Below are 18,747 nucleotides of genomic sequence, written 5' to 3'. Positions count from 1 at the left end.
CTGCCTATTGGGCACTAAGGCCTGAGGACCTCGTCATCCTGTCATCTGGAGGGAGGGGCAGTGGCCAACAGGGTTTGCCTTGCCCCTTCCTAAGGCCCTTCCTGCCATGGAGGCAGAGAGTCACGTAACCCAAAAGTAGTAATGACAGTAGTAATAAGAATAGCTAACAGTTTTAGCACATATTCCTGCCAGGCACTCTTCCAAGTGTTTTATATGCATTGACCCTTCAGATTCTCTCAGTAGTCCCATGATGTGGGTCCCCTTCCCCCCATTCTACAGATGAGGACTCTTGAGGCCTAGGGCTGTCACTCGTCAGCGTCCCCCAGTGGCAGAGCCAGGATATGAACCCAGACTGCCTGTGTCCCCAGCCCGTGCTCTTAACCACTCACCACTCCCTGTGGGGTTGAGTTTTCTGGCTCTGGGAACAGACAGCTTGGGGTTCGGTTGGGCTCTGCCACTCTCTAGCCTTGTGAGCTTAGGCAGATGGCTTTACCCCAGATGCCTCAGTTTCTTCATCTGTAAAATGGACTTCGTACTGTTTGTTCCCTGTGTCCTGGAAAGGCGGGAAGGTTCTCCTGGACTGGCACGCACCAGGTGGGACAGCACAAGGCTGCAGGGTAGTGCGTGCTCTGAGCGGCAGCTATTGTGATGACGCTGCCGTCGTGCTGTCGCTCTTTCCCGAAAGGTCAGAGGGCTTTTCTGGGGAGTGAAGGTTCAGCTTACGGTCAGAGTTCTGCCCTTCTCCTGTCTACACACACGTCTCGGGCTCCGGTTAACCAAGGCATGGGGGCCAGAGCGAAGGGCCCAGGCTGTTTTCCAAGCCAGCCGGCTGGCCTGCCCCAGATGGCCGCCCCCGGCCGCCAAGCAGACCGAGTGGGCTCACATCTCCCAGCAGATGGGATGGGCGTGTTGGCAGCTCTGAGCCTCCCGCCGGGGCGGGAACAGACTGGAGCTGGGCTTCAGGACCACACGCCGAAACATCAGCCCCACCCACCCTGAGCCTGGACAGGACAAGCCGCAGGCCAGGGCTGCCCTGTCCTGAGCCCCTTGCTGGCAGAACACAAGGGATGCCAAGTAGCCAGGGACTCTTTGGCCCAGCAGGCTCGGTGGGTTCCCTTTGGCCCCAAGTATGAGTTTTTGACAGCCTTAGTTTTGTTAGGGTTAGAGGTTTAGATTTTTTTTTTTTCTTTATTGAAAAAGTAACAGTCACTCATTAAGAATTTAAACAGTATATATGTATACAAAGTAGAAAAGGAAGAATCTTGTATTAAGTGAAAAAAGCAAGTGTAGTAGTGAACCTCATTTGGGACCTTATTTGTGTTCAGTAGGCACCAATGATTGTGTGATGTAATCTCCAAAGCATACTGTTAAGTGGGGGGAAAAACAAACTGTAGCTTCCTATTAAGGTTAAATTTTCTTTAAATTTTTAACTACACATATGGCTTTGTGTAAAAACATTCGACGTGTGTAATGTGATAATGGCTAACACATATATTGAGTGCTCACTGTATGCCAGGTACGGTGGTAAAAAAACCCTGTACATGGATTATCTTACTGAATCTTTATAACCTTTTGCGACAGGCACTGTTATTCCCCATTTTATAGATAAGGGAACAGGCACAGAGAAATTCAGCAGCTTGCCCAGAGTCACACAGCTAGAGAAGGGGTAGAGCCGGGATTTGAACCGAGGCAGACTGACTCCCAAGTGGCCTCCCAGGAAGAGCTCTTGGAGGGTGGACGCAGCACAGAGGAAGGCAGGGATGCATCTGAGTCGGGAGCTGGTGGAGAACAAGCTGTGCCGATGGGAACCTCCTTGCTGATGTGGCCCTGAATCCCTTTCACAGCTCAGTGAGATGATGCCAGATGTCATCAAGGGTCAGAGCACACAGGGTCTCGCAGCCTGAGCAGCGAGTGTAGTTTTGTTTTGTTTTGTTTTAAGGCAAGGGTTTTTTTTTTGAATTTTTCTTTTGGCTGTGTCGGGTTTTAGTTGCAGCACGCGGGATATTCGTTGAGGCATGCAGGATCTTTCGTTGCGGCGTGCGGGCTTTTCTCTTCTCTAGTTGTGTGTGGGTTCTAGGGCACGTGGGCTCTGTAGTTGTGGTGCACAGGCTCCAGAGCACCTGGGCTCTGTAGTTTGCGGCAGGCGGGCTCTCTCGTTGAGGCATGCAAGCTCAGTAGTTGCGGCGTGTGGGCTTAGTTGCCCCGTGGCATGTGGGATCTTAGTTCCCTGACCAGGGATCGAACCCATGTCCCCTGCAATTGTAAGGTGGATTCTTTACCACTGGACCACCAGGGAAGTCCCGCGAGTGTAGATTTTATTGGGAGAGAGATGGAACGCTGTCAGCAGGTTCTGCACGGAGGAGAGACACGATCTGACTCAAGCTGCTGCAGGAAGAATGGACTGGAGTGGGGTGGTGGCCGGGCAGGTGCAGGGAGACCAGGAAAAGGCTGCTGTCACAGTCCAGGTAGGACGTGACGGGGGACAGGGCCAGGTGGAGGGCAGAGGGGGCCACACGTTGCAGCCTGCCAGTGCCCTACTTATTATCGCCAGCAGAGAAGGAAAAGCTGGGAGCTTTCCAAGTAGCGGCTTTTGGTCAAGTCTTCAGAGCCAAAAATGTGACGGTAGGCCGCCTGTCTCGAGGGTGGAAGAGAATGAGGATTTCTGGTCCACGCTGTCTCTTGGCCCCAGCAGAGGGCGCTGTGGGGCAGTGTCAGCAGGATAGAAAGGCGCTGATCCTGTTGGTGCCTTAATCGAAATTCACAATCCCAGGGCCACCCAGATTGGCAGGGCAGAGCATCCGTATCACAGTTTTTCGTGATGTATTTCAAGACTGTCCTGCTTATCCTAAGAGAGATTTGTTTATTAATTACCAAAGCCGGAACTGGGAACTCCCAACCATGAGATCATTCATTCCTAACACGCATGCCTCTTGGCCAGGTCCTGTTTGGCAGGGTTAGGCTGTATGCTTAGAGGCAGTGTCATGACACGTCATTTTTGCCATCTCTTGCATCTGTTGACTTGGGGTGACCATGTTTTTCCAGTTAACGCTGATCCTCCCTCGTCTTTAACCCGTAGCCCCAAGTGTATTTTGGGCGCTGACAGCAATCCCCTTGGGGGAGGATTTTTTCCCCTGTCCTGCTGCAGACTAGGGAGTCTTCTTGCTGTGGTGCAGGAGCTGCTGTGCCTCACCCAGAGCACAGCATAGCCTGGCGGCCAGCAGCACAGCGTAGATGGAAGCCTGAGCTAGTGATAGTGACGACGGGAAGCAGCAGGGGCTCTCAGACGGGGCTGGCGGCGTGTAAATTGGTACAACCACTTGGAAAACGATTTGGCAGTTCAGTAAAATTGAAGATTAACATGCCTGGTGACTCAGCAATTTCTCTCCTAGGTATAAACCCAGACGAAAATGTGTTCATGTGCACTAGGAGGTGCTTCCGTGAGTGTTCCTAACAGCACTGTTCACAGTTGTCAAACGCTGGAAGCAGTTTCCGTGCTCATCAGCAGTAGGGTGGATTAAATCCATTGTGGTAAAAACGTCAGCCTCTTACTGCAACGTGGTCGTATCTCACATCCATAGCATTGAGAGAAAGAAGCCAGATAGAAAAGAACACAAACGACATGAAGCTCAGAAGCAGGCAGAAATAAATTATGGTGTGAAAAGTCAGGGTAGGGTTACCATTAGGGAGGTGGGAAGGGGCACGAAAGAGTTTCCGGAGGCTAGTAATGTATTTCTTGGTCTGGGTGGTGATACCTAGGTATTCACTCTGTGATAATTCCTTCAGCTGTACTTATATGTGTTGTATACTTTTCTGTATATGGATTATATGTCACAGTTAGAAAAAAATTTCAAAGAGAAAAATCATGAGCTTTGGAGACGTCAGACCTGGTTTGGAATCCTGGTTCAGCCACTTAGCTGTGGTGACCTTGGCTAAGGCACCTAGCCTCTTAGAGCTTCAGTTTTCTTATCTGTAAAATGGAGATAGTAAAATCTCCCCTGGACAGACCTATACCTAGATAACTGCTGTCATTCCTGGAATACAGTGCAGTGAACTGTGCCTTCATAAATGTGACTCGTTATTAAGATGTATCTGTTAGAAATTGCTTTGTCTGCAAAGTAACAGAAAACATGACTATAGCTAAAACAAATACGGGGTTATTTTAATTATCTAACAGAAGTCTGGGAGTAGGAAGTGGCAGGAAATGACTTCTGTGTGATTTTTGTTGTTGTTGTTTCTTTACTTACGATCACAAGATGGCTCCCACAGCTCCAAACATCTTATCCTGATACCAGTGTCCTTAGAAAAAGTGGGCAGGTGGAAAGGGGCTTTCCTTTTACCAGGGAAGAAAACCTGCCCTAGATGTCCTCCCCAAGCTGAATTCCATCCCACCTCATTGCCTGGAGCTAGTCATGTAGCCAACTATAGGAAAAACTTGGAAAGCAGCACCTGCGAAAGGGGAATGAGATGGCCGTGATTGGCTTGACTCAAGGTTTTCAACCCTGGCTGCACATCAGAATCACCTGAGTAATATTAAAAGAGACAGAGAGAGAGAGAGAGAGAGTGAGTGTGTGTGTGTAAGTATACAAATATACAAATATGTAAGTGTGTGTATACATACATACGTGCGTGTATACATACACGTCTGGGCCCCACCACAGACCAGCCAAATCAGAACCATTGGTGGTGATTTTATCAGGAAACCAGGTTGAAAACCAGTGTCACAATTCAAGATCCAAGATGGTACCGGTGTCCAGGGCAGGCAGGTGTTTTACATAAGAGCTTATGGTAATAAGTGTACACATAATATTATTGTGATAATGACAGTAAGAGTGTTTGTTTGAGTGTCTACATCGTGGAGCTTGTTTTATTCATTATACCTCTTATTACCTGACATAATCCATCTCCTCACCCGCACGTCAGCTCCAGGAAGACAGGGGTCTTTCTTTTTTCATCATTCGTTGAACAAATGAAGGATGTTCCATCCACTGTCTCATTTAGTTCTCCCAACAGTCCTTGGAAGCTGAGGCTCACAGATAGGCAGTCACTTGGTCAAGATCACACAGCCAGGAGGCAGCAAGTTCAAGTTGGTCCAGACCTAGTGCTTTCTGGCCCAAGAGCCCAGGCTACTAACCATCCCACATGTCGCTTTGAGAACAGGACACCCTCATGTGTTCTCACCCCTTCCCGAGTCCTGAGAGCCTCCTAACCTTCCCTCCTCTCCCTCGAGCAGCTCACCACCCTGCGTGGCTCCATCCTGGAGGACGCCACACCCACAGCCATGAAGCATGGGACAGGGCGGGGACTGCCCCTGAAGGACGCCCTGGAGTATGTCATCCCCGAGCTCAACATCCACTGCCTGCGGCTGGCTCTCAACACTCCCAAGGTGACGGAGCAGCTGCTGAAGCTCGACGAGCAAGGGGTGAGCCGGGGGCCAGGGAGGGGGATGGGGGGGCACTGGGGCAGCAGCCTGCAGCCCCACTCCCGGTACCTCCTTCTGTCTTGGTCACTTGTTTTTTTCTGCAAAGAACAGAAACCCACTCAGGTTAGTTCCAGTAAAAGGAGGGGTCTCTTATCAAGTTCTAGGGGTGCCAAGAGCCTGAATGTGACTGGGTCTTAGGAGGGAAATAGTCTAGGAACAAAACAGCCACCAGGTTCCCGTGTGTGTGTGTGTGTGTGCACGGGAGCATGTGCGTGCTCCCTCTCCCTCACTGCACACTGCCTCCCTCTGCTTCTCTGGCCCTCCCACAGCTCACAGAATTACTGTTAGGATTATAGGCACACACAGGCCCCAGCTAGCTGGCTCTCAGTCCCAGGAGAGCCTCTGACTGGCCCACACTTAGGTCACATGACTGTCGAGGGTCCAATCACCAGTGAACAGAGGAATCAGGGGTACATAAAACAAACACGGAGGACTTCCCTGGTGGCACAATGATAAGAATCTGCCTGCCAACGCAGGGGACACAGGTTCGAGCCCTGGTCCGGGAGGATCCCACATGCCGCGGAGCAACTAAGCCCGTGCACCACAACTACTGAGCCTGCGCTCTAGAGCCCGTGAGCCACAACTACTGAGCCTGCGCTCTAGAGCCCGTGAGCCACAACTACTGAGCCCGCGAGCCATAACTACTGAGCCTGTGAGCCACAACTACTGAGCCCGCAAGCCACAACTACTGAAGTCCACGTGCCTAGAACCTGTGCTCTGCAGCGAGAGAAGCCACCGCAATGAGAAGCCCGCGCACCGCAACAAAGAGTAGCCCCCGCTCGCCACAACTAGGGAAAACCCGCGCGCAGCAGCAAAGACCCAACGCACCAAAAATAAATAAATAAAATTAATTAATTAATTAAGTAAAAAAACAACAACATGGTTATCAAGGGCTCACCCCCTAAAAAACAATGATGTCGACTAGACTGAGTCCTCCAGAATTTCCTTTTGCAGAACCTTAGCCAGGGCCAGTCCACCTACTGTGGGAAGCCCGCCAAGGTCTTTCCCTTGAGAAAATGGCGTCGCCAGCCGCCCTCCGCGCTCGTGTAGAAAGCACGAGAATGGCGGCACCAGCACCTTGTTGTGCCTCTCTGGAATGGCAGGGTGGCAGAGGGACAACTGGGACGTGCCCCCATGCCTTTTTTCTTCTTTGTCTGTGGCACTGAATTCCTGTGTGACCCCGGCAGCTCCCCGGGCTCTGCGCCCGAGAGAGCCTGCTTTGTTCCATGCCCCCCTCCATCTCTGCCTGGCCTGCCTCCCTGACGCCACTCTCGCCTCTGCAGCTCTGCCGGAAACACAAAGTGGGCATCCTCTACTGCAAGGCCGGCCAGAGCTCGGAGGAGGAGATGTACAACAACGAGGAGGCCGGGCCGGCCTTTGAGGAGTTCCTCTCCCTCATCGGAGAGAAGGTCTGTCTGAAGGGCTTCACCAAGTACGCCGCCCAGCTGGACGTCAAGAGTAAGTGGCAGCGGCGGGTGGCCTTGCGGGGGAGCAGGGTGAGTCCCAACCGCACACTCATCCCGTGAGCTAAGGTCCAAAGGCCTGGTGATACCCAGGTGAGGACTCTGGGCAGCGGGAGCTCGAGGACTCCGTTGGTGGGAGTGCGGGCAGTGCAGCCACTCTGGACAGCAGTACCTCATATTCTAGTAAAGTCTGAAGACTCACTTGCCCTGTGTGTCAGCCCTTGCGCTCCTAGACACGTCCGCTGAGATCCTGTGCACATGTGCGCTGGGAGACGTCCTGAGGGGTCATAGCCACAGACACCTGCATGGTGCCCAGTGTGCACAAGGCCCCCGGGGAATACAGTGCTCCTGGTCAGTGTCCCCAACTAACAGGCAGGGCTGCCCTGGCCTCACAGCCACCTGGAGGTCACCTGGCTCTGGCACTGGCCAACCAAGGCTTCGGTGAGCTCACCTGTCACAGCTTCTCCCCTAGAATGGAAGCCCACAAGGATAGGGATTCCTCGGTCTGTTTTACTGCTGCTTCCCCTGCACCTACAGTTAAATAAAGCTAGTGGACCTCAGTGCTCAAAAAGGCCAAGGAGTAGGCTTCCAGGGTGAGTGTGGCACCGTGGAGTTACTTGCAGTGCGGTTTGTGGGTTCACTCACGCATCCAGCAAAAACAACCTCCTGGCTGTCCTCCCTGGGCAGGAAGGAGCAGTTCAAGATGATACGAGCAAATATGGGGAACCCAACCTCATGTGGGCGCTGGGCCTCAAGAACATGGCACGTGACCCGAGAGGGATGAGTTGGAATAAAATAGGCAAAGAGGGAGCAGGAAGCGCGTTCCAGGGAGAAAGAACAGCACGTGCAAAAGCCCTGAGGTCTAAAGGCTGTTGTTCAGGGAATTAATGTGAAGGAGGAAGTGAGGGAGGCCGGCGGGAGCCTCACCATGCAGGACCTTTAGGGCTAAAGATTAGGGATTTGGGTCTGTTTCCTATGAGAATTTTGAAACTCATAAGAGGCAGCATTGAATACTGTTAAGGAAACACTCTGGAGTCAGACAGCCTGAGTTCCGGTCCAGACGCCACCACTCACTGAAGCGTGTGTGACCTTGGGCAAGTCACTCCCTCCCTGTGCCTCAGTTTCCCCCATGGAGCCCCTAATCAGGTGTTTCTCCCTGGTCATAACACCCTCCCGTTAGAGATGAACAGTATTCTGACTCTTATGATTATCATTTCCTTCTTTTCTTCATAGTTTTGCCATCTTCATATGCATCTCTAAATAATATAATTCGTTTTGCCTGTTTGACAACATAATGTGAATGGAATCATACGGTTTGTGCTCCTTTGTGTCTGGCCATTGTATTCGTGGGATTTGCCCATGTGGTGGCTGTGACTCATTTCTTTTCACGACCGTGTACTTTTCCACAGTATGAACTGTTTATCTATTCCTTGGACTAACATTTGGAGGATACTTGTACCCATATTCCGGGGCATCTGTGTACAATTTCTCTAGGCTGTGATCCTAGGAGGTGAAGTGCTGGGTCATCAATTAAGCCTATCTTCAGGTTCAGTCGATCTTACTAAAGAGTTTTCCAAAGGGGTTGTACCAATTTACACACCTGACCAGCCACACAGAGGCTTCCAGTTGCTCCACATCCCCACCAACCCTTGGCACTGTCAGACTCTTCAATGTTTACCAGCCTGGTGGGTGCTTAATGTACGGTTTCCTTTTTATCTTAAATTTACTGAATTTTAAAAGGTGGAGTTAAGTGAAAACATCGAGTTAAAAACTAACACAGATGGCATGTGGGATATGGCAGGAGCCCAGGGGTTTTGGAGACGTGGTGCTAACTGGTGTTTCTGTTTCAGCTGACTCCACGGGAACCCACTCCCTCTACACGACGTACCAGGACTATGAGATCATGTTCCACGTCTCCACTCTGCTCCCTTATACCCCCAACAACAGGCAGCAGGTCAGTGGGGTCCAGGGTGGGGGCCCCAAGTGACTTCCGGTGGGTGCACAGCTGAACCCACGGCACTCTCCCTCCCCACAGCTGGTTAGCTGGCTGCCTGCCTGGCACTGGCTCCCCTGGCACCATCCTGTGCAGCACGTGGAGGCCTTTGGCCCTGGAGACCCTCTGCATCACGGTCTCATCACCTGGGGGTTGGAGACTAGATCAGGTGTCATTCACTGTCAGTTTTTTTCTAACGGTTTCCTTGGCCATTCTGCTACCCCAACTCCCCTCAAGAGTCTCTTGAGTCATCAGGGATCCTGTGGGAAAAAAAAAAAAGTGAATCAGTCAACATTATTTCGACTGCAAGTGACAGAAGCACAAATCAAACTGGCAAAAGCAAAAAATGGGATTTACTGGGTTAGGTAATTCTCAAGTACTGGGAGAGGGCTGGCTTTAGGTATGGCTGGATCTAGGAGCTCAAACAGTGTTAGGAATTCTTTGCATTTCTCGCCTCTGCTTTTCTTCGTAGCGGCCTTATTCACAGATCTTCCCAAGTAGTGCAGAGTCGCCCCCCAGCCGCCCTCGCCTTACATCCCACCAGCTTTGCTACCACGGGAGAAAGAGAGCTGTGTCTTGCAGAAGTCCCAGAAACGTTTCAGGAATGAATCTCATTGGACCACTCACTTGCCAGGCCCAGGGCAGGGATGGAATGGGCTGATTGGCCAAGCCTGAAGGACATGCCCACCTGTAGAGAGGGCGAGTTAGGTCAGCTCAGCTTGAAACGTTGACAGAGATCAGGGAGGTGCTTTCCCAAGCGGGATGGACACGGCTGCCAGAAGGAGGAGGAGGAGGAGGTGCTGGGTGGGTACAACAGCTGACGCCCACCGCCAGGGGCCTCCTCTCCTGGACACGCCATGCATGCTCAGTCCTTTCTAATGAACAGAAACCCCACAGACTTATGGTTTAGTGTATATATTTTTTTCCATTGGTGCAGGTGATGTTGTAGATTTCACTGGCCGAAAATGGTCAAATATCGGTGATTTCAGAAGGTTCACCTAATAGCAGCTGTAAGAGCATTGCTGTCATTAGGCCTGGGTTGGAGTTCTTTCTCTGCCACTTTCTAGCTGTGTAATCTCACCTCCCTGAGCCTCAGATCCCTCCTCTGTAAAATGGGTGGAATGGTAGCACCCATGTCTCGGGGTCATTGGGAAAGGACCCTGCACTCACGCGTGAAACTGGGGCTCGAGTCAGGGCCCAACACGGGAGGCGCACAGGAAGCAGACAGAAACCTACTCCTGGACGTCTGGGAGGCATGGTGAGGAAAGCTTGGGTTGTGGAGTCAAGCAGAAGTGGGTTCAAATCCTGGCTGTTTCCCTCCATGACTGTGTGACTTAGGGCAAGACGTTTAACCGCCGGGAACCTAACGTTTCTCATCGGTAAAAGGAGGTAGGATGAGTTAATGCCTCACAGCCTTGTTGTAAAGATGAAACGAGGACTTCCCTGGTGGCACGGTGGTTAAGAATCCGCCTGCCAATGCAGGAGACACGGGTTCGATCCCTGGTCCGGGAAGATCCCACATGCTGCGGAGCAACTAAGCCCGTGCACCGCAACTACTTAGCCTGCGCTCTAGAGCCCGTAAGCCACAACTACTGAGCCCGCACACCCTAGAGCCCGCATGCAGCAAAGAAGACCCAGTGCAGCCCCAAAATAAGTAAATAAATAAAAATTTTTTTTAAAAAAAGATGAAACGAGGTTGCAGCTTTCAGATGTGGATGTAAAATGCCTAGTACAGGGCCGGCCACAGTAATGGGTGCTTTATCTAGCAATTTAATTTAATCCAGTGTAAAACACACATAAAGAGCTAACAGTTTAACAGTGTGAGTTGTGCCACTCAGTGTGACTGGATTTCACACCGCGGGCCGCCTCATGTAGAGCCACATGTGTCTCCCATCTGCGGACCTCATGTGGCCAATGGGAATTCCTAACAGTTACATGAAGACTAAACTTGTACAAATAAGAACAATGTAATTTCAGCAAACAAGTAAAATGCTGTGAGTACATGATCGCCTACAAAGATGACAGAGTTTTTCTCAGAGACCGTGACAGGCGGGGGAGAAAGGACAGGGTTCCTGTGGGCTGGTCTGAAGCCGCTGCCCCAACCTTCTCAACTCAGGTGTCCGGGGAAGGGGGGGCAGCAGGGATGGGCCCTGCCAGCGGTCTCGGGTCTGACTCTGCCATCGTCTGTGAGCATGGCCCTGAGCAAGTCGAAAGCCGCCAGCCCATGCTCTTCTCCAAGAGATGTTTCTTGAGCAGCTGCTGTGTGCCAGGCTCTGCTCTAGGCACTGAGGAGACAGCAGTGGGCAGCGACCAAAGCAGACACAACCCTTGTTCTCATGGAGCTGACACTGTAGTGGGAAGAGACAGACAAGAGACAAAAGGAAGAGGGGAAGCCGCTGTACGCTAAGTGTCAACGAGTGTTAAGTAATAAAGGCAGAAAAGCAGAGGGGGTGACATCATGGATAAGACAGTCAGCGAAGGCCTCGTGGGAGGGTGACACTTCAGCCAAGACCTGAAGGAGGGAGGGCGGGAGCGAGCCATGTGGGCATCTGGGGGAAGAATGTTCCAGGCAGCGGGAAGACGCAGGGCAGGGGCCTTGAGGAGGAAATGTCTCTGGAGTGTTTGAGGGGCAGCAGGAGGCCAGTGTGGCTGGAGCAGAGTGAGCGAGGGGGGGCACTGAAGGAGCCAGCAGAGAGGTGACGGGGCGGATCGTGAGCCTTGAGCCGACCATGACGTTTTCCTCTCCCCGCCGTTTACCAGCTACTAAGGAAGAGGCACATAGGAAACGACATCGTGACGATCATCTTCCAGGAGCCCGGGGCGCTGCCTTTCACCCCCAAGAACATCCGCTCCCACTTCCAGCATGTCTTCATCATCGTCCGGGTCCACAAGCCCTGCACTGACAGCGTCTGCTACAGGTATGCGCCCGCGCCGCGCCCGCGCCCCGCCCCGCCCCTGCGTGCACCGGAGACCACCAAAGCTGGTTTCCAGCATCCGGGCAGCGCGGCAGAGAGAGAGAGGGGACAGCTGGCCCAGGTGGGCTGCCTCCTGCGTTTCTTGTTTGTGCTTCAGCAGGGGAGTGCTGTTCACACCTTCCCACACCCTCTGAGAGAGTGATTCTTAACCAGAAAAGGGGCATGTCACCCCAGTTTCGATAAGCAAACCATCAGGGATTTGTATTTGCCCGGAATCTTTTGGTTGCGAGGGACAGAAAACCCACCTCAAAAAGGCAGTTATATACGTTGGTTCTCATAAATGACACGTTCAGGCCTAGCCGCGTGGGCTCTACTTCCCTGTCTGTCGCTTCGTTTGCTGGCAGCTCCAAGCTTAACATCTTCCCAGCTGCAAATCCAGCAAAAAGAGAGCTTTCCTTCCCCAGGAAAAGAAGCCCCAGGATTGAGGCTCATTGACCTGCTTGGGGTCACGTGCCCATCCTAGAGTAAGACCACCAGCTGTGCCTGGGCACAGGGCGCATGGGCTGAGAGTCACAGGAAAATCGGAATATGGAAGGATGGAGACAGGGCAGGCAGGGGCCCCCCTCGGGAGGCAGAGCTGAGGGTTCTCTTAGTTCGCAGATCAAGAAGTGACACAAGCCTCAGACCCATTCAGCGTCCTCCCCAAGCACCAGTTCTCAGCCGGGGGCGTGGCCGGCCCCCAAAGGACAAATGGAAAGCTCTCTGGCCTCTCACCTCTGACCCCCAACCACCCAGTTGCCTGTCACAGAGGCAACTACTATTAGCTATTTCTCATGTATCCTGATACCTTCGGGCCATACAAGCAAATGCTTACAAATATTCCTTTTCCACCTTTTTAACACACACGGTACCATATCCCACACACTGTTCTGCATCCTGTATTTCTTCGCTCAGCAGCCTTTGAGAACTTTGCACACCAGTCCGCAAAGTGCCTCTTCCTTCTTCATGACTGCGTATTAGTCCATCACGTGGATGCCTGAGAATCTCCCCCCATCCCTTATCGATGGACGTTTGGGTTGTTTCCTGTCGCCTGCTGTTACACTCCCCCCTGCAGTGCATAACCTAGTTTTGTGGGGGGGTTTTTGTTTTCGTGTTTTGGCCGTGCTGTGCTGCTTGTGGGATCTTAGTTCCCCCACCAGGGATTGAACCCAGGCCCTCAGCAGTGAAAGCACTGAGTCCTAACCACTGGACTGTCAGGGAAGTCCCCAGAACCTAGTTTAGACTGTCATTGCACACGCATCCAAGTACACAGCTGGAATAGATAAAGTCCCAAGCATGGAGTTACTGGGCCAAAGGGTACGTGCGTAGGTACACTGGGTGGTCTCAGTGGAATTGCCAGAATCTCCCAGTTTCTTCTTGGCCAAATGTGTGAGAGAAGGGAGGTGGATTCCAATATGCAGGACATGCTGCTTGACCACCAGGCTGGATATGTTGCCCAGTGGCCGCTGGGAGCCAGTACACCGCATGGCAGGGCCTTCACAAGGCACAGGCCCAGGCCTGCAGCCCCCCCTCCCTTACCCCCACCCATTTGTTCCCGGGACAGAGCAGCAGCTACGAGGGCCTGCACCTCCAGGCTCCATGTGGGCCTGAGGTTACTTAGATGCTGTCGATGTTCCTCAGCAGCTCAAAGGTAGCCCTGGTGAGCAAAGATGGAGTTGTTCTCGAGCTCATACACACATACACACAGACACAGAAGGAGACAGCCCTCCTGTAGTACATCAGAAGCAGGGGGCTGCTGGGTGGGCCCTTCTCCCCTTTCTCCTAACTGTGAGCTCCCCTCTCCTACCTGGGTTATCGCAGGAGCCTGCGCTGACCTCCTGCCTTTCCAGGCCGGCCTTCACATGGTTTCCAGAACAATCTCTTTTTTTCTGACGCACAAAGCTTTCTTGTTTTTTTTGCAATTTAATTTAAAATATTTTTATTATGCAACATTTTAAACGTTCTGAAAAGTACAGAGGATAACATAACAGATACCCATGTGCCTACCACCAAATCTAACAGATGTTAACATTTTGCCATATTTGCTTCAGCTCTCCCTTTATTTCTGAAGAAAGAAAATGTTAGAGATACAACCAAAGCTGCCCCTCCCGCAACCCCTTTCCTCCCCTCCTCTCCTTCCCCACATGCAGCTGCTCTCTGGACAGACCTTCCCCTGTCCCCCACTCCCGCCGGTGTCCCCAAACACGTTTCTGTCTCAGCACTCATCACCCTGTAGGAACAAACTGTCGATGTGACTCTTGCCTCCCTCGAGGGTAACCCCACGTCATACTCACCTTCATACATCTATGCTGGCCCGGCGCTCGCCATGTAGAGGACCCCAAAGACGCCTTTGCCAACTAGACACATGCCTGGCCCAAACATTGTAGGCCCTGAGAAGATAGTTGTTGAATAAATAATTGTGAGTGTTCTAGAAATACTGAGCTACAGCTACAGGTGACCTGGTGGTCACACCGTCTCCTGGCTGCATAAGGAGGTGCCGCCCTTTCCCGCTCGCTTCAAGTGCGTACTTTCTGCATAGCGCACCAGCATCCCTGCAGCCTGTGGGCTGGGGAAACCCCATCCCTCCTGCTGGGGAAGTGAGGGACCAGCTGTTCTGATTGTCCAGAAACCTTCAGCAGCTTGCAGTTTCATAATTCTTAAAATCATGAATCAGGACTACGGGAAGAGCCCAAATCTGTCACTCTAAGCAGCCATGTCCTGAGTGAAGAAGCTGCAGGGCCATTCACATCTGTAAAGCACAGTCTGAACACGGCTTTAATTAGAGTAGAGGGACTGGCGAGGTTGTCTTATCCATCCCCCTGCCTGGAGGCAAGGCCACGCCCACAGAAGAAAAGCTGCCTGGTTTGTGTGGCCTTTGAAGAACCTCTCCACCGGGAAATGCCTTTTTCTGTCCAACCTACACATTGGTAGGAATCTGTTTCTTCTTGGTCTGTCTGTTCAAGTTTAAATCATTACTTTAATCAGTATTGAACACCTGTGCCGGCTCTGGGGCATCAGCTGAGCCCAGGTGGGTGGCACCTGCCCACACACATTCCCAGGATGTAGAGAAGGTTTCACTGGCCAGTGAACCGTGGAGGTGGAGAGCAAGGGGTCTGGCCTGACCCACCCGGGTCTGCAGTAGCTCCCTCCATGGTCTCCTGCACATTCTCTGGTCCCGTCCATCCCTTTCTTCATGGGGCAGCCACGGTGATCCTTGCAGACTGTCAACCTGGCACCTGCATTCATCAGGGACCCGCAAGAAGCAGGTGCCCCCCACGCTGGGTTTTAACTGAGGGATTAATGAACAGACTCATAGGTGTGGGTATGTTAAGGGAACCAAAACAGGAAAGTGAGACATCCAGGGACAGCAACAGCAGGGAGCCATTACCCCACCCCCAGGGATGAGGTCAGAAGGGGATGGGAGAAGTTTCTGGAAACTAGGGAGAACTATGGCTTTGGGAGAGGGGCTGTGCAGCAGAAGCTGTGGCTGTTGAGTAAAGGGCCCAGGACCACAGCCACTGCCACCATCCGAGCCCAGCAGGGAGGCAGTGAAGAGAAATAAATACTCCACCCTCTCTCCTCTCCCCTTCCTGTAGCCTGGCCAGGGGAACCCAGTGAAGGTCGCACAGCCTGTAGAAGCCCACCTTCCAGGGCAGGAAATGGTAGAGACTGCGTCTGGGGGCACAGGCGGTGAATAGCCAGCCCAGGTGGTAGAACGGTTGCTTGTTTCGAGATGAAAAGCGCTAAGTCACCATCAAGGCACGGCCTAGCCTGGTCCCTGGTGACCTCATCGGCCTTCCACCCTTCACTGCCTGGGCTCTGGGCACCCCGGCCTCACCTCGCCCTGCGCGTGCTCTTTCCTGTCGGGCCTTGTTCCTCCCATGCCCACTGCCTGCACGGCCCTCCCCTCAGCTCTTCCTCTGTCTCCTACTCAGCTGCAGATCCCAGCGTAATTTCTCTTCCTCACAGCGGCCCCCCCCAGAACACTAAATCCCCAGGGCCCAAGAGGGGGGGGCGTCCCAGAAGCGCTGGTCAAACAAATGCACGAATGTCACCCTGTCCCCTTGTCCAGTTGGGTGGGGGGCTTGGGAGTCGAAACCTGAACGAGCCTTTCATTGTGGTTGGGTTTCACAAAACAGGTTTTAATCAAGAATCTCATTATTTTAAAAATTGTCTTACGGTGTGAAATCTCTCCCAACACCGTAATCACAAGCTGACATTTTTATAGAAGGTGAATGCAGTACTCTCTAAGAGAAACCTCGTTTTCAGCACCTCATACTGTTTTTTAATCGTCATTATGTAAACAGCATAACTCATGGTGTCTCTGGAGCCCCTTTAAATGTCTTTCCGTGAGAGTTGTCTTCCCCTGCCCCCTGGGTGTTCACTCTGGCAGGTGCTATAGCCTTTCTGCCTGATACTAGAAATCGTCGAACTTGTAGCCACTGAGTCTCGATTTGGTCATTAGAATGTCACAAACAAGGTTCATCAAGTCTAAACTTGACTTGTCAGCAAACCTCCTGCCTCCCAGCTCAGGATTGCCTCTGCCTGGGAACCTCTGTGGCTGGGGAGCCTGCTTCCCTCTCCTCTGTTTCTCCACCTTGCACTTCCCCTCCCCCAGGCCTGCTCACTGCCAGTTTCTGACCTGTCCAGGGTTGGAGCACAAGGAGAAAACGGGAGACAGGGAAGTGTCACTGGGGCTCTGGTCACAGCTGGCTGCGTGCTCTCTGGGCTCTGCGGGGGCTCCCTGCCCACCTTCTAGATCTCCCAGGCAGGAGCAGACCCAAGTCTCCTCCCAAATATAAGGGTCACCTAGGATGGCCCCTATTCATGGGGCCACTTTCTCCAAAGATTTTCCTCCCAGTGAGATCCTCCCTCTCTAATTTGCATAGTGGGTGAGAAGGTTATTTGGGGGAAGAGGTTTTAGATCATTTCCTTTTTACTTTCTCACTCAGTTGCCATCTGATTTCTATCATAATAGCATCTCAGTCAAAACTGAAGTAGGAAGAGCCCCATCCTAACTTCCCTGTACAATGAATTTTCAGAACAACCCTTGTAGAGATGAGTTACAAAGTGTGTTAGTCTTACACAGTGTCTGAAAGAAGTAAATCACAGAATGTTCCATATCAGTCAGGTGTTCCTACAATAATGCTGCTTAACAAACCACCCTGAAGCTCAGTGGCTCACAAACGTTATCATTTCTTCTTGGCTCACACACCTGCAGGTCAGCTGAGGTCTGGCTGGCCCCGGCTGCAGGTCTGCTCCAGGTGTCCTCATCCTCCTGGACCAGTAGGCCCCGGGACATGTTCACCTCATGGCGAGGGCAGGTGCATAGGAGGCAAGCCTGGCCCACACACACATTTGTGCCTTTGCTCAAAAGCCATTGGCCAAATCAAGTCACATGACCAGGCTCAGGATCAATGGGGTGGGGATGTACCTGCCCACAAAGGTAGAGAGAGAGGGGTGAATTTTTGCCAAACTGTAATTTACCGCAAGCTTGTATGTATGTAAAACAAGATTAACTTAACTTGAACGATGCTAGGAAAATTATCCTTTGAATATCAGTGGATGTTCTAACATCTGTTGTATAGGAAGTAAAAATGCATGCATGTGCCCTAAGACTTTCTCCAGTTTCCAGTCTAGTTGGCTGGCAACTTACTAGTTAGACGTAGACTTCCGTTCTTAGAAAGGAAACTCCTCCTTCTGGTCATGTATTGTCTTTCTAAAGGAACTCTCAAGTGCCTATCTTTCTACCATCTAAATAATTTCTCCCTCCTCAGTATGGCTGTGACCCGATCCAAAGACGCTCCTCCTTTCGGACCCCCCATCCCCAGTGGAACCACATTCCGCAAATCTGATGTCTTCAGAGACTTCTTGCTGGCCAAGGTGATTAATGCTGAGAATGCCGCGCACAAGTCCGACAAGTTCCACACCATGGCCACCAGGACCCGCCAGGAGTACCTCAAGGACCTGGCTGAAAACTGTGTCTCCAACACACCCATTGACTCCACCGGCAAGTTCAACCTCATCTCCCTGACCTCCAAGAAGAAGGAGAAGACAAAAGCCCGGGCAGGCGCTGAGCAGCACAGCGCCGGGGCCATCGCCTGGAGGGTGGCGGCTGAGGACTTCGCCCAGGGGGTAGAAATCGACTGCATTTTGGGAATTTCCAACGAGTTTGTGGTGCTCCTGGATCTACGCACCAAGGAGGTGGTGTTCAACTGCTACTGCGGGGATGTCATCGGCTGGACCCCAGACTCCTCGACGCTCAAAATCTTCTACGGGCGAGGGGACCACATCTTCCTAAAGGCCTCTGAGGGTTCTGTGGAGGACATAAGGGAAATTGTCCAGAGGCTGAAGGTAAGGGAGAGAGCTTCTCAAGGGTGCAGCAGTTCTGTGGTCTGGCAGAGGCCTTAGGAACCACTAAAATGCCTCCCTGGGCCCAGTCAGTTAGGCCAGGACACTCATCGGCCCCAAGAGAATCAGAATTGTCACTTACACACCAGGGCTCTAGTGGGTCCCACAGCCTGGGTTCTTTCTGGGGAAGGTGTCCGAGGCTCTCCGTGCCATCACCTTGGGAGGACAAAAGGCGTATTTACTCACTCAAGATGTTGATAGGAAAGATAAGTTTAAACTCATGTTAAAAATGTAAGGATACTTTCCGGAAGAATTAAAACAGAATGAAAGGCTTCCAGACCATTAAAATATAGGACAGAAACAGGATGTTGCGGTGGGGAGTATACAAAAGCATAATAAAAGAAACAAAACAAACAGAAAATTATATGGCAGGAATAATTCCACATCAGTAATCACAATAAACGTGAGTGGTTTAACATCTCCTGTTAAAAAACAAAGACTCACAGT

General features: G+C 51.9%; 1 protein-coding gene across 10 annotated transcripts in view; it reads left to right on the top strand.

Annotated features, from left to right (window-relative positions):
* SIPA1L3 (signal induced proliferation associated 1 like 3) overlaps positions 1-18,747 on the top strand; it is a 236,555-nt gene that overhangs the window by 149,577 nt on the left and 68,231 nt on the right. For all 10 annotated transcript variants that reach the window (XM_036833292.1, XM_036833293.1, XM_036833288.1 and 7 more), the window contains 5 exons: positions 5,231-5,419; positions 6,763-6,937; positions 8,793-8,896; positions 11,696-11,853; positions 17,667-18,243. In XM_036833292.1, the coding sequence (XP_036689187.1) occupies positions 5,231-5,419; positions 6,763-6,937; positions 8,793-8,896; positions 11,696-11,853; positions 17,667-18,243 (1,203 nt within the window). The remainder of the gene's footprint in view (positions 1-5,230; positions 5,420-6,762; positions 6,938-8,792; positions 8,897-11,695; positions 11,854-17,666; positions 18,244-18,747) is intronic.

This window comes from Balaenoptera musculus, chromosome 19, assembly GCF_009873245.2.
Source record: "Balaenoptera musculus isolate JJ_BM4_2016_0621 chromosome 19, mBalMus1.pri.v3, whole genome shotgun sequence".
Lineage (NCBI taxonomy): Eukaryota > Metazoa > Chordata > Mammalia > Artiodactyla > Balaenopteridae > Balaenoptera > Balaenoptera musculus.
This window is presented reverse-complemented; position numbering and strand designations above follow the sequence as displayed.